The 15,561-nt window shown below is 40.8% G+C and overlaps 1 protein-coding gene across 6 annotated transcripts; it reads right to left on the reverse strand.

The window, feature by feature from the left end:
- Positions 1 to 160: 160 nt before the first annotated feature.
- On the reverse strand, positions 161 to 15,330 carry eif4enif1 (eukaryotic translation initiation factor 4E nuclear import factor 1). 6 transcript variants are annotated; one of them, XM_080890348.1, is made up of 19 exons: positions 14,989 to 15,330; positions 14,200 to 14,343; positions 14,045 to 14,118; positions 11,700 to 11,827; positions 10,109 to 10,377; positions 9,652 to 9,850; positions 9,342 to 9,505; positions 8,477 to 8,612; positions 5,418 to 5,594; positions 4,663 to 4,889; positions 4,035 to 4,109; positions 3,720 to 3,900; positions 3,492 to 3,604; positions 3,154 to 3,287; positions 2,800 to 2,881; positions 2,541 to 2,664; positions 1,217 to 1,528; positions 923 to 1,093; positions 161 to 780 (listed from the first exon to the last, which is right to left on the reverse strand). In XM_080890348.1, exons 2-19 carry the CDS (start codon positions 14,290 to 14,292, stop codon positions 593 to 595), a joined length of 2,847 nt encoding a protein of 948 aa, XP_080746474.1. In that variant the 5' UTR covers positions 14,293 to 14,343; positions 14,989 to 15,330; the 3' UTR covers positions 161 to 592. The 6 variants fall into 6 exon arrangements, with proteins under 6 accessions (XP_080746474.1, XP_080746471.1, XP_080746472.1 ...); XM_080890345.1 differs by having other exon boundaries at positions 4,618 to 4,889; XM_080890346.1 differs by having other exon boundaries at positions 3,516 to 3,604; positions 4,035 to 4,112; positions 4,618 to 4,889.
- Positions 15,331 to 15,561: the final 231 nt, after the last annotated feature.

Here is a 15,561-nt window from a genome sequence, read left to right on the forward strand (position 1 = left end):
AAAGGCACAAACAGCTTGCTGCATCCCTCAGAGGCATCTTTAATGCTCCACTTCTAGGGGAAAGGGCCACTATCTATGCCATGAAAGGGAAGATGTATGCGCTAAAATTATGCCAACATTTTTCACCGTGTGACCCTCTCAGTACGATTCGGGTGGAATGCTACTAGCTTTTGCTGACTTTGTCGCAGTTTTCAGTCGAACTGCAAGATTGGTACAGCTCCCCTTTACTAAGAAAAGGGGGGGGGGGGGTAACAAAACAAAACAAAAAAACAAAAACAAAAAAAAAACACCTTATCTATATACACTGAGAATAAGATTTTTTCCCATGTCTGTACAATTGGGCCTATACATTATTTACGGTGCAGTCTCGTACAAAAAAAATATATTCACTCAGCTGGCAAAACGGATCTCCATCACTTGCCTCTTCAAAAGCAGTAACTTCAATACTGAAGTTAAAGCATGGTTTAGTTACATCATCCTGTTCTGTGCACTGTCTTTCAAATTAAAGTTCACATTTTCACAGTAAACAAGTGGAGATGGACAAAGAGGGGGGGGGAAGAAAGAAAAAAATTCCAGCACAGTGTTTATTTTCTTATGGCCGGAACTCTAATTCATCTACACTTATGACCTTGGCTGGCATAGAGGGGAGTGGCTGCTCTAGTACATCTGATCCAAACCACTTGGCGAGGCCTAGAGGGGGGCTGCCGCTGTGTCGCTGGGAGCCATTCGTCCGGTGGGGGCCTTGGCTCTGTGACTGAGTGCCAGGGACACTGGGATGTACTGCAAGACAAAAGTATTCAATCGACAAGTCTTCAAACAAGATAATTAAATACACCACATTTTAATAACATTTGTGAGGATAATTCTGCCATAGCCACATAGTCCCACTGAATTTGAATATTTGAAATTTTCCTCCACTCACTTGGTCGTTGCTGTTGTTGAAGTTGCTGTTGCATTGCTGCTAACTGCATTTGAGTACTGGCTCTGGAAGGTAGAAGTGGATGCCCAGTTGTACTTAGTGGGTACAGTGGTTGTCCAAGCAGGGCAGGAGGCAAGCCTTGAAGTTGTGCAAGGTCATGTGGCGGAAACATACCTTGAGAGTACAATTAAAGATCAGAAACAATTAGGTTTAATGTTCAGAACACTTTAATACAGTTTTTAGTGTTTTTATAAAGCAAAAGGATTTGAAAGAAAAAAAAAAAAAAAAGCCAGCAACCTGCTTGCACAAGAGCAGGTCCTAACTGCTGGGGCTGGATACCCTGTGCCAGCATACGTTGCACCACAGGGTGGAGCTGGGGAGGAGGGCGCACCATAGGTACGTGGGATAGCAGCGGTACTGGGTAGACAGGACGAGGGAAAGATGAGGATGGTCCTTGAGGTACCATGGCAGGTGGATGGTGTCCAGTAGAGCCAGGCCTGAGGCGCTCTTGTTCTTTGCTAGACAACGTCTGTGAGCTGGTCTTTACTCCCCCTGACTGAGCTACATTACCATCCACTGCTTCCAGGTATAGATTTGGGGAGCTGCTGCCTGTAATCATACAACCGAGATCTCAGTGTTACAGGGTATGTGTTCACTCACAGGTATGAAAGTGAAAGTTAAATATCAAACTAGTTCTGGGTACCGTATTTTTCGGCCCATAAGGCGCACCGGATTACTAAGCGAAACAAAACAGTCAGATAACTCAAATTTTACTCGACTCATTCTTCTTGCTTCCTCCACTTCTTTACCATTGATTCATCAATATTGAATTCTCTCGCAGCTGCTCCATTCCCATGTTGTTGCAGTATATTAATGACTAACCTCATAATGTGGATGGATTATCTCAGTTGTTCTGACAGAAATTTACAGCATCCTGCCATGCAATTGCATTTGTCCCCAACCATCAAGAACCCTCATGTTAACTTTTATTGAGTGGAAAAAAGTTAGCATTCATCCTCCAGCTTCACTGTGTTTATGTTATGCTAACATAGCTATGTCGCTAGCGATCATGTAGCACATCATATACCAGCTAGCCCAACTTCAGTAACCCTACAAATGCTACTGATGTTTAGTTTTCTGTCTTCATTTCAGTCAGAACATGGTACATCATGTTTAGGTGGAAACTAGCGAGCTAACTTCCTGCTAACTTTTAAATTTAATAAAAAATTCTGTTTTCATGGATGCCTGGATGTTAAACTTAATTGTTACACCTGGTGAAGCAGCAACAATGATCATTTTACAAAAGGTGAAAGAACAGTTTTTAACTCTCAGTGATGCCGCAGAGTTTTGGACCTAAAGAGGACTTTGTTTTGGGCCCAGATTACTCCGTGAGGCTCCTGACTGGTAGCTGTAACGCTCCGACAATCCATCAAGCAGTCCGGCTTCGTAGCTTACTTGACAAATTTTTGTGCGCCGTATACCACATAAAATTGGTTCGAGGTAAGTAAGCACAACCAGCATTCATACATAAAGTGCACTGGATTATATGTCGATTTTGAGAAAATTGAAGGATTTTAAGTGCGCCTTCTAGTCCGGAAAATACGGTAAATTAATACTGCACCATCGTGAGAATGTGCTGCTGAGTCGTCCTTTGTCTCTGAGCGATTTGAAGGTTCATCTTTGCTCTTCTCTTTTGTTGCGTACATTTTGCGGATCACAGATGTGGGTGTAAATGAAGGGGACAACTGACATAGGCAGGGGAGGAAGAAAAGAAAGAAGTTAATATTAGCAATAACAACAGGTGCATGAATTAGAAATAAGTCAAAACAACTTTAAAAACAACACTGGGAAGAAGTTTGCAGAGTTACGTTTATGCTTACCATACTGGTGACAGTACTTCCTGGAGAGTTTCTTCCAGCAGGCTGAGAGCCTGGTCCAGGGGAACGATTAAGACGCTGCGGTCTGGACAAAAACCAAACACACTCAGCCATACAAATTCCAACCAACATTATTTATTATCCTTGGAGGCATACATTATATTACCACATATTAAGCCAGTATATTCTTCAGCTTTGTTTATAAAGAAAGTATTTGTTTTGTAAAAAGCAGTCAATAGACTTCAATAAGACACATTAAAGTGCATGTCACTCAATTTGCTGAAATTGACTGATATCATAACCATTTAAAGTCTCTATACTATGTGGTATTTAAACACGATTAAAGCCAAAACAAACCTATTTCGGAAAGACTTGTCTTGTGGTTGTTTGTAGCCAGATTGGAATTGGTGGTGGGCATGGAGAGCAAGATCCTGCTGGAATGCCAGTGCTTCCAAGTCTGCTTGGTTAATAGGAATAGAGAGCGCCCTCATCTGGAAAGACAAGGTAGACCCAACCCAACTCATCAAAAGTCAAAGTTTTAGCTCAAAGGCCTATAAATGTAATTTTTACTCCATGATGCTACTACTATCAATATGACTGTTACAAGCAACATGTATCACAACATATACATTATAATATTTAAACAGTAGTTTACTGAAAGCATATTTAACTATTTACATATGAACCAAACAAACCGCATGAAATCTCATCTCAGTAACCTGTTGCTGTGCAGCAGATCCAGGACTGATTGACCTGTGTATATCAGCAAACTGTTCTGGTAGCATGGGCTGAGGACCAACAGGAAATCCTTTAGGTAGGAGAGGATGAAGAACTGTTTATTGACCAATTTATGTGCTAATCCAATTTAAAGAACTGCATGCCATCATTCTTCCTAGTTCCATGGCACTCCTCAGTAAGCTTACCTGCAGGAGGTTGCAACCGACTATTGAAGTATTCAGGTGAGGGTGCCCTCTGTGGAAAGAGAGGGAGTGAAGGGCCCTTGTGTAGTAGGCCACGTAGAGGTGCAGAAGTCACTGGGGCCTCGGCGCTGCTCAGCAGATTGCCAAACTGCGTCGGGGAGCCACTACGAACTCCCAAGAGCTCCTTTAGAGAGAAAACATTTTCCAATAACTTCTCATTTACTTTATGATTTTGTAGATTTATTGTGAATAGTCAACAGCTAGCCCTGACTGATTGTAGGAACACTTCATTATCCTCAGGACAGCAACCATACCCACCTGGAATATATTTTTTTGTGGCTGTGCAGGTACTTGGGCATCAGGCAGTGTCACTACAGCTTGATCTGCAGTTTGCTGCTTTGTACAGGAGGGAGGAAAATTGGGGTAAATCAAAGTAGAACAAAGTAATCAGTCTGCTACTCTACATTCTGAACTGCAAACAAATTAGCCTTAGTCAAGTCACCGGCAGGGAGGAAAAAGTCAACTGAACGAGATAGACGTGTGCATGCAATTCCACGTCAAAGCGTCCATTCTGCAAGTGAGTAACGCTGTTAGATTCATGTTCCGTTATATTATTCTGACAATTCTTTTGCCCAATTCAAGAAGCTAGTACTTTTGTTTTCTTCACTGACTTGCACAAAGGACAGTTTACAAGATGACATTGCACTGCAAAAAAGGGTATACAAGCTACAACCTCAACAGTTAAGCAAATTTATGCCCATCATTTTCTATCCTAATTTAAAATAAATAAAGAAGGGGGGGGGGTTCTTAAGCTTGCAGGATGCATTGAACAGGGCCCGAGTTCACCTGTTTTACTGCAACATGCAGTAAAAGATAATTATAAATATGTAGAAATACTTACAGTGTTTGTGTTGGTTTTGGGGTGAGGTGGCAGAGTTCCACTTGCCTTCATGCTGCTGACCAGTTTATTAAAGGCTGACATGTCTGTGTCACGTGAGCGCGGACGGGCACTCAACCCGCCAGTTAAAGCCTCTTCTAAATGTTCAGCCATGAAGGGCGTTCCATTTCCTCTCTGGGCAGGTGGCACCTTTCGTCTCTGTGGTTCCGAGTCTAGCCTCATTCCCTTCATTTCTCCCTCCACCTCCTCCAATGAGAGTACAACTCCAGAATTAGCTGGGAACAGATTATACAACAAAATTCAACCTTCTTGTATCAGAGCTCAGTGTTAAAAAGCAAATTACCATTTCATTTAATGGATTTATTAAATTATAAATTGTGTTAAATTAAATTCCACAGTATCCTGCAACAGCTTTCAGTGTGTTACTGCAGACAGAGGTGCAGCTGAATGTTAAAACTCAAAAGCCTGAAATTCAGCTTCTCTCTACATATACCCATTTTTGAAAAACATGATAGCTAACTGCTGAAATCTCCCGAGTTCATCTAGCTATTGTCAAGGATCATCGACGTGTGCACCATGGCATTCAGCACTTGCTTGTTTTTGGCATTCTTTTGCCATACCTACTCAAAGGCAAACGCATGAGCCTGCTGAACTGTGACTGTCACTCGATGAATAGGAAAAAAAAAAAAAAAAAAAAAGTTGGTAATAGGATGTGTGTGGTTTGGAACAGAAAAGGTAGACTTAATCCACATGACACTGAGTAGAGCTCAGCTGTGGAAATGGTTTAGTAAACAGACACTCACTGCTGTCCCGAAGCCGAGCCTTATTGGCAGAGAGCGTAGAAAGCAGAGGTTTCAGGTCTACTTTGGCCTTATGCAGCAGCTCCAGGATGTCCACCTTCTCCTTGCATTCAGAAGACTGAATAGGTGCAAAATATGAGGCATTGCCTCGGCTGGGGGACGTGCAACGTGGCTCGAGCCCTTCAGAGAATCAGAAGGGGAATAAGATTTAGGATATTTAACAGCAATCCAGATCATTTCGGGAGCGTAATCTTTGTTTGTACTCAAATAGCATCACATATGATGCAATAGCAGCAGGTCAGGATTTTGATAATATATCCCAAAAGTGGTGTGCAAATGTCAAGGGTACATTTCTAAGATTTCTTTAAATCGTGCAAGCTATCCTGATGATTAAATAACAACTGCTTGGGGCAGACAATACAGCCTCAAAATGATATTTCAAGGAAATCTTTCATATCTGATACTGGGAGAAGGAATACTCAATGTTTAATCAATGCCTGCAGCTTGCAGACAGCAAGCAGCATTTATTAGTACAAACAAAATGAAGGGCAATTTCTATCCTTATCCAAGTGCTATCGTAGGTCCTTCATTTTGACAGACTGTGCAATATGCACAATAAACACATGCTTTAAAAAAACAAAAATAATAAAAAAATAAAAACATTTTATCATTCCTGCTGCACTTTGAATATATACAGTGGGGCAAAAAAGTATTTAGTCAGCCACCGATTGTGCAAGTTCCCCCACTTAAAATGATGACAGAGGTCAGTAATTTGCACCAGAGGTACACTTCAACTGTGAGAGACAGAATGTGGAAGAAAAAAAAAAAAAAAAATCCATGAATTCACATGGTAGGATTTGTAAAGAATTTATTCGTAAATCAGGGTGGAAAATAAGTATTTGGTCACCTCAAACAAGGAAAATCTCTGGCTCTCACAGACCTGTAACGTCTTCTGTAAGAAGCTTTTCTGTCCCCCACTCGTTACCTGTATGAATGGCACCTGTTTGAACTCATCATCTGTATAAAAGACACCTGTCCACAGCCTCAAACAGTCAGACTCCAAACTCCGCCATGGCCAAGACCAAAGAGCTTTCAAAGGACACCAGGAAAAGTATTGTAGACCTGCACCAGACTGGGAAGAGTGAATCTACAATAGGCAAGCAGCTTGGTGTGAAAAAAATCAACTGTGGGAGCAATCATCAGAAAATGGAAGACATACAAGACCACTGATAATCTCCCTCGATCTGGGGCTCCACGCAAGATCTCATCCCGTGGGGTCAAAATGATCATGAGAACGGTGAGCAAAGATCCCAGAACCACACGGGGGGACCTGGTGAATGACCTGCAGAGAGCTGGGACCAAAGTAACAAAGGTCACCATCAGTAACACACTACAACGGCAGGGAATCAAATCCCGCAGTGCCAGACGTGTTCCGCTGCTGAAGCCAGTGCATGTCCAGGCCCGTCTGAAGTTTGCCAGAGAGCACATGGATGATACAGCAGAGGATTGGGAGAATGTCATGTGGTCAGATGAAACCAAAGTAGAACTTTTTGGTATAAACTCAACTCGTCGTGTTTGGAGGAAGAAGAATACTGAGTTGCATCCCAAGAACACCATACCTACTGTGAAGCATGGGGGTGGAAACATCATGCTATGGGGCTGTTTTTCTGCCAAGGGGACAGGACGACTGATCCGTGTTAAGGACAGAATGAATGGGGCCATGTATCGTGAGATTTTGAGCCAAAACCTCCTTCCATCAGTGAGAACTTTGAAGATGAAACGAGGCTGGGTCTTCCAACATGACAATGATCCAAAACACACCGCCCGGGCAACAAAGGAGTGGCTCCGTAAGAAGCATTTGAAAGTCCTGGAGTGGCCTAGCCAGTCTCCAGACCTCAACCCCATAGAAAATCTGTGGCGGGAGTTGAAAGTCCGTGTTGCTCGGCGACAGCCCCAAAACATCACTGCTCTCGAGAAGATCTGCATGGAGGAATGGGCCAAAATACCAGCTACTGTGTGTGCAAACCTGGTGAAGACCTATAGTAAACGTTTGACCTCTGTTATTGCCAACAAAGGTTATGTTACAAAGTATTGAGTTGTATTTTTGTTATTGACCAAACACTTATTTTCCACCCTGATTTACGAATAAATTCTTTACAAATCCTACCATGTGGATTCATGGATTTTTTTTTCCCCACATTCTGTCTCTCACAGTTGAAGTGTACCTCTGGTGCAAATTACTGACCTCTGTCATCATTTTAGGTGGGGGAACTTGCACAGTCGGTGGCTGACTAAATACTTTTTTGCCCCACTGTAAAAACTGGTGTGTATAATACCATTTGTACATACAAATTACTCTTATAGTTATTCAACCTCTGCTTTTTATCTTTTGTTATTCTTCATTTTTCTTTTTAATAATTTTCTAATATAAACAATTCAGCTTTTCTTTCACCCTTGTGCTACTGTAACTAGTCAATTTCCCCAGTTTAGGATTAATAAGAGTAGATATATCTAGTGACAAAGCAAAATATACAAAAGACACAGCATAAGTGAAATGTAAGCACAGAAACAGCTTAGGTCATGTTTTTTTCCTAGAAATTTTAATCATGACTTAACATTAACTTAACAGCCTTTCAGCACTTCAGGAAACTGTAAATAGTTTCACACAAAATTGATTTTTTTTTTTTTTTTTTTTTTTTTTTAAATAAACCCAGGCTGTTGTAACATTGGTAATAGGTTTTTAAATCAGCTGCTTTAAGCTCAGCTTTTTCCATCACGTAGCCACATTAGTAGTTTCCAACCACCGTTCGTGCTTCCTGTCATACAGAGTCATACAGAGTGCAACTAGTGAACGCTCCAGCGAGTCATTTGTTTAACAAGGGGTTTCACATCCCCACCTGTTAGCACCTTCTCCTTGCATACCTTCATACCCTTGTTTTACTGTGTTAACGTCAGATGTCATGTAAAGACTTGTCTTATCACAGAGGTGACAAGCATGTGCCCTACAACTGCTTTTACAGAAAATAGATTTGATTCAGTGGTCAAGAAATCAAATCACTTACCAGCAAGTTTCTCCAGCTCTTCATGAGGAGTTGACCTCAAGCTGCTGGACCGGCTGCATGGACTCTGGTTACTAGAGAACCACTGGCTGAAGCGGCTAGCTGACGCAGGGCCCTCTCCCAAAACATCCTCTATCATCTGTAAGACAGAAATGGGGGCCTGTGAGACAGACTAGGATACAAAAATCTGCATATTGAAGGGTGCAAGAACAAATGTGCCACTTACGTTTGCAGCGCTTTCCATCGATTTAGCACTAAAAAGGTGCTAGAAGACTGAGGGCAGTGTCACTGAATGCACTGCTTTTTGACCTTGTTCTCATTTACCAGCAAGTATTGAATCTAAAAATGCTAAAAGTAGTTTGCAGTTGGGCTTTTCTAGTTCAAACTAGAAACTGCATCCAAGCTACAATGATGGGCATAAATTTGGATTGTTGATGCCTTTTAAACATCTCATTAACCCCATGCAAAAGCCCAGAGAAGAGAACATTGATAGTGCACCATTCAGTGACATGACTCACCAAGACCAAATTCAGTGAGGTCAAGCTAGTGCAGCAGAGGTAATCTTGCACTGATACAAAGTATCAATACTTAGTTTTATATGACTAAATGCACAATTTGTGAAATTCAGATTTATTTATTTATTTTAAAAGCCACAAATATCAGGCTTGTAAGAGTCTTGATTGTATCATTTGTTTTTAAGTTGACAGTTATGTCTGGTTCAGGGGTGAGCAAACATGAAAACCTCTACTGTTAAGCTTATCTGGAAAAATTAAGATCACACTGATATTTTAGAAGTTACTAATGACACCCCATCTGTGAGCTTCACACCAATAAGCAAAACAAAACCATAGTGCACCCCAGTACTTACAGAGGCCAGTCCTGGCATGGTCTTCTCTAAATTGAAGAATTCATTGAAGTCAAAGTCACCAGCTGAAGGCTCTGGAAGAACATCAGTGTGGGGAACTTCCTGATCAGCTGTCGGCTGCAAACCCACATCTTGCTCCTCAGGCTGTCCGCCATTACATTCCACTACTGCATACAAGATGTGTGACAATAAAATTAAATACAAGTCACAATTTTAACATGAAAAGTCTTACTGAACTGACTTTCAAAATACTACTAGAAATGCAATAGTCCCTAAAAATGTTAGTAGTATTTCCAACAATGTCTTGACATGCCTTCTTTCAAAGATTCTGTCCGCTTCCTTGAACGCTTAGATTTGCGTTTATCATCTTCCAGGATTTTGTCATCAAATCCAATAAGCTCAATTGTCTCCGACTGGCTGGTGGGACCCCCCGAGAACCACTCTGGCTCCTCTTCTGCATACGAATCATTCCTCCTCCTTTCGCTAAACACACGCTTGTCACCAAAATCTCTCTGCAAATGATTACACGGGACAAACAATATCAATTTAGAAATATGGGATGGGACAGTTAAAGAGTAACTGCACAGAAACACTTTTATAAATTTAGTTCAAGTCTTAAGAGAATTGTGTTTTTAGACAGTTTAATAATTAAAAAAAAAAAAAAAAACGTATCGTGTAAAATAAAGTTCCAAAAAATTTAAGTGCATTCAATATCACATTAGAACTAAATGCAAGGTCATTTGCATCGACTGAAAGCAACAAACACCAACCCTGAATCTTTTATCTTTCAAGTCTCTCTCACGCTCCTTTTCCTTCTCTGCACGAGCTTCTCTCTCAAAGGCACGGGCAGCAATTATGCGTCCACTGCCAATTCTGCGTGTCCCTCCCATACGTAGAGTATCATTTTCTTTGTTTTCCAAGGGGCTGATTGGGCGACGGATATGAGGGGCAGCATTGCCCTGACATCCACCTCCGAAGCTACGTCGCTGTGGGCTCAGTACTACATCCAGGTCATCTTCCTTTAACCGCTCACGGGGATCTAAAAAACAGATGGGGGGGAGGGGAAAAAAAAAAAAAAGTTTTTTGGAGTACATAGACTACATGAACAATTCCACTGCAGCAGTTTAGAAATCTTGTGCAAGGCTGGAACTTAAAATCCTAAACATTCATTGATCAGAGCACAGTTAAGTTTCTAGACAACATTGTTATTACAAAACGCAAAGATGAAAGGATAACCATCTACCATCAGTAATAGAGATCGAAAATGTGACATCATTTCGGGGGTAAAATCGCAAAGGATTGTAGGTACAAGTGGCAATTGGTACTAGCGTGCACGGGCTATTACAAGACAACAGTCACAAAGAGATAAACAGAGACACAAAGAATGGCAAGAAGCTGCTGTATTATTTACTGCCATAGCCGGTCGCATGACAGCCACGGGAAGCAGACAGGTAAAGAGATCGTTTTTTTTTTATCAGATTCCTTCGTGGAAGAAAAATTGTTCAAGTCATGTTTCCGACTGGGTTAACCTGGGTTATACAGAGTTTAAAGCTGCTACCACAGCAAGATTTGCTCGGTTGACAGAGGGAGCGACATCAAAACAGCCACGAAAAGTCCCGCATATATGTGCCCAAGTGTTGTATTGAAGCAATCAAGTGATGAATAACTGTTTTCCAGTATGTTGTTTTGCAATGATTTTTTTTTTGCTGTGTTGATTTTTTTTTTTTTTTCAGCGAAGCAGCTAATAAAGTACAATGGAATACAATTTTGCCTCTTTCTTGTAAGATTCTATAATAAAATGAAACAATAGTGCCAGTTATAAATAAAGACAATAAATTGAATAAATTATGAAACACTTATTTCTATTGGATCTAAAAATGTTGTGTAATACTACAACCTGAAAAGACAAATAGATTGTGTTGGCCTGTAAACGAGATACAGAATTTTTTTTTTTTTTAATGACAGCTGTAAAATGAAATAGTCCAAATCAGAAAATAGATACACCAAAGTAAATTGGACCTGGGCTTGTTGCAGGAATCTGAAGTTACTAAACACTTCGTGAGTGTATGCACTCACACTTAAGACATAATTATAAATATGTGCGTGATGAAAGTTGGGCAGCACGCTAACGTCTTTAGTCCACTCTGTATGCGCATATGGTCTCTTTTTTGTCTTTTTGTCAAGTCTATCTTTGTACGGACCTGCCTTGTTCTGCTTCGTTTTGTACATAACTAGGGATTAAAACCACAGAATTAATGATTACTGGAAATGCTAGCGCTTGATGCAGTGTTTTGATTTTGCTGCCACTCGTACCTACAACGCAATGCACGATAGTCACATGGTTTGTCGATCTCCATTTACCTGGGATTCTTCGTTTTAATGGAACTCTGTCATCCATGTAGTCCTTCTTAAAACCTTCCACAGGTGAGCTTCGCTCTGAAGTGGGATATAATGAGGCATGCCATTTCTCAGGGTCCCAGACACCATCACTATTTAAAAACAAACAAACAATAGCCACACAAGACTTAAGTCCATACTTTAAGTCAAATTTCAAATTAAGACAGACAACTACAGCCTCAACTGGGATCCTGTTTAGGAAAAAAAAAAAAAAAAAAAAAAGAGTAACAATGAAAAATACAATACACAGGTGAGGCCATCCATTTCAACCTTTATGCTGTGAGCACAGAATACAACCCAAAAGGAGGGTGCAAGAAAATCAGATCTTCAAAATAATAAACTAATTGATACTGTTGCACTAGCAGTGTTTAACTCTGATGACAGACTACTATAAACATTTTTTCCAACAGTTGAGACAAATCACATTTAATCTGAAGTCATTCGTGAACTCTCCCATAAAGACATTACACTTAATGACGAGTTCTGACACTTCAGTATCCATCAATAAAGATGTGATTAGATGACAACTAAAACTGAAGGGTTTAGCAAGAGTAGCTGCCTAGGCAGAGACCACCCTCACACCTCACCACACTAACGGTTGCAAACATAAGCAGATCTAAAAAATAACGACAAACTGCTCAGTTCAGAAAAGATCTTCGAGGGCAACTCCTAGTAGGCTTTGAAGGGGTGAAGAGGGCTCTCTTTTTTAATGATTAAAAATAAAACCCCAAAAAACAGCTTGACCCACCCTTTAATGAGCCCACTTTTCATATAGTCATAACTAGGGATGGGTATCGTTTAGGTTTTATCCGATACCGGTGCCAAACTGGTACTTTTGAAACGGTGCCGGTGCTCAAACGGTGCTCAAACCGGTGCTTAAAGAATGGAGAACACAAAATTGGTCCAAAAACCTCTCATGTTCAGCTGGTTTTTGTAAAAAGATAACAATGTTAGCCTTTTCTGCAGCTATGGGGCATATATGGTATCACTCTTGGCTGGAAGCAGTGCTTAAACAATGGAAAAAAAACACAAACTTTGTCCTAAACCTCTCATGTTTAACTGTTTTCCACTTTTTCTTTGGTCTTTTTAGCCTTTTTGGCCAGGGTGAAGGGAGTATCTGCCATCAAACAAGAGGACAGCCGCATGTAGCTATGATGATGTTTGCTAGTTCACCTTACATGCATTAATGTAATAACGTGGTTAGCCTACTCAACGTAAATTACACACGAACAACATGAAGCTACTCACGCAGAGAAGAACGGCTGCTGCTGCATCATCATCAGTTATCATTTCTGCTACACTGGCAGGGCTAGGGGCCAGGACTCTCCTCTTCGTGTTTTTGGGGGATGTTGCATAACAGGCAACCCACCCGCAGTAGATGTGCTCGGTGTGAGGTCTCGCAGCAAGCTATCAAATACGGCACATTTCTCGGCTTTTAAAAAAAACGCTATGCGTCGCCAGGTGTTTCATCGGATTTGAGGTGTTACCTCCTTTGACAGTATCACAGTATCAGCTTAAAGCACTTGTTGCAGGCTGCTGAGTTTGCATATTTTGCTGTGAAGTACAGCCAGACTTTTGACCGCTTCGCCTTGGACATTTTTAATCTGTAGCTCTGCTCTAAAAGAACGTACGTTCCTGGGCCCGCCTACTATCCTCGGAAACGTAAAATGATTGGCTAGAAGTGTATCACAGCTCAAGAAAAAAAAAAAAGCACCGAAATGTGCACTGCTTTTCGGTCTGGTTACTACCATTTATGTCAGAACCGGTGCCATCATGGCACCGGACACCGGTACCCATCCCTAGTCATAACCACTGTTCCTGGCTCTAACAGCTATGGGACAAAGATACAAGTCTTCTAGCGCAAGCGTTTGTTTAGCTTCTCAAGCAGACATCTGAACAAATCTTTGACTGTTGTTTAAGAATTACCCCAAGGAATTTAAATGAGCTCCGAGCAAGAGACAAGCTGAAAGTACACGTGACTTCCAAAAAGCAGGAGCAAGTCTTCTTGACAGTTAAACCATGTCAATGATTATTACAAACTTTATGCAAATTTTAGTTAAGACCGTGAACATATTTGTGTAGAAACTCCTCTGCTGTACCTTGTTTAATCAAAGTAACTTTTGATTACATACACTTCAGTTCCAGCAAAACATACATTTGAATAACTGTTGGTCTGTGTCAAAAATCAGTATTTCACAGCATAGAGAAATACTAGTACTTTTCCTAACTAGAATTCACCCATGCTTTCTCATTTGAGAAGCATAATCTCCTCTCCAGTATTACCCAGTGTGACTTTTACAAATTCATACCTGTCATATTTCTCAGAGAGACATTCAGGCCTTTCATTGGAGATTGGCAGCTCTTTGATTTCCAAAAGCTCCTCCTGCAAATAAATTGATAGTCTAGTTTAATTCACAGCAACATCTAAACTTGATAAACAATGACACAGCTGGCATTTTGTCACCTTAGTGTATCTGTAAGGAGCTGTGGCTGCCAGCTTAGGCTGGTCGACAGCAGCTTCACCATTCTTAGGCTCTACACAGGCATCTTTCTCCATGATGGATTTCAGTCAGTGCAGACAGTGTCTCAGCCACCAATGACTCTACACCTGTGGATGACAAATTAACATTTACAAGTCAATTATACTCGACTAAGGCCACTAAATACAGTCTTAAAGGCCAATTACTTCAAATGAAAGGACGCATGTTCCGAAGATTTAAAAAAAAAAAACAAAAAAAAAACAAAAGCACGGCTTCCTTCTGTTGCTGCAAAATATATCAGACGTATTGGCATCTTAAACTAGGCAGCACGAGAAAACAAAATTATAGAAAAGTTGTCGTGAAGAAAAACTCATGGAACTTACCTGCACCGGGCAGTTAAAGAACAACCCTAGAGTCTCAGGTTGTTGCTGGCTAATTAGCAATTTAATTGACAGCAGCTGAGAACTGACATGTCATTATATTACAAAGCATTTACGTCAATTTACTAATTGGCTATCGCATTTGAGTTGTAAACGAAGCCGTTTTGCAATGAAAGGATCCAGCGAGTTAAATACATGTAAACATTTTAATACAAAACATTCCCCATCATTTCAGCTTTAGGAAATAAACGCTACTAGTTAGCCAAGAGATTGATACAGGGTTAGCCAAACGATGGTAGCGTCCCACACAGTTAACCATAAGGCGAATTCATGGCACAAAAGTTCTGTAGACAACCGACTTGCAAGTCAAATTTTGGCAAAAGACGGACTTACTCAGTTTGAATGCTGTGGGGAATGCCGGTCGCTAACGGCCGAGCTGATCACGTTAGTTAGCTGGCTAGCCTAGCCTAGCACTTTCAGCTAGCTAACTAGCTGGGGGACTGGGGATAAATGCCCACCCAGCGAGCACAAAATCGTGAGCCGGTAGAGTTGTCGCTGTGATTTCAGGGAGCACACACTATAGAGGGGTAATCTAACACAATAAGACTGGTCCAAAACAACAAATTAAATCACACGGAACCGGTGAAATCTCAAATAATAGTCTTCGCTTTCTCTGTTTTCTAAGTCGTAGCAGAAATTTTCCTCTGATCACCGCTTTAAGAAGGTCCTGGCAAAGATTACGCCGTGACCAGCGCGCCTTTGTAAAAATTAAAATTGGCAGGTGTTCGTTGGCGATAGTTATTTTGAAATCTAAATCAATATATGACAATTAATTTCCCAATAAATTGGTTTATACGTATGTATATAGCATATTGAAAATGTAAATAGCGTTGTAGTGATTTTTTTATACTACGGTAAAAGGCACTTGACAGGCATTATTAGAGACGGCCATATTTTGTCTCAGGA

Source organism: Rhamphochromis sp. 'chilingali' (assembly GCF_963969265.1).
Source record: "Rhamphochromis sp. 'chilingali' genome assembly, chromosome: 9".
NCBI classification, from domain to species: domain Eukaryota; kingdom Metazoa; phylum Chordata; class Actinopteri; order Cichliformes; family Cichlidae; genus Rhamphochromis; species Rhamphochromis sp. 'chilingali'.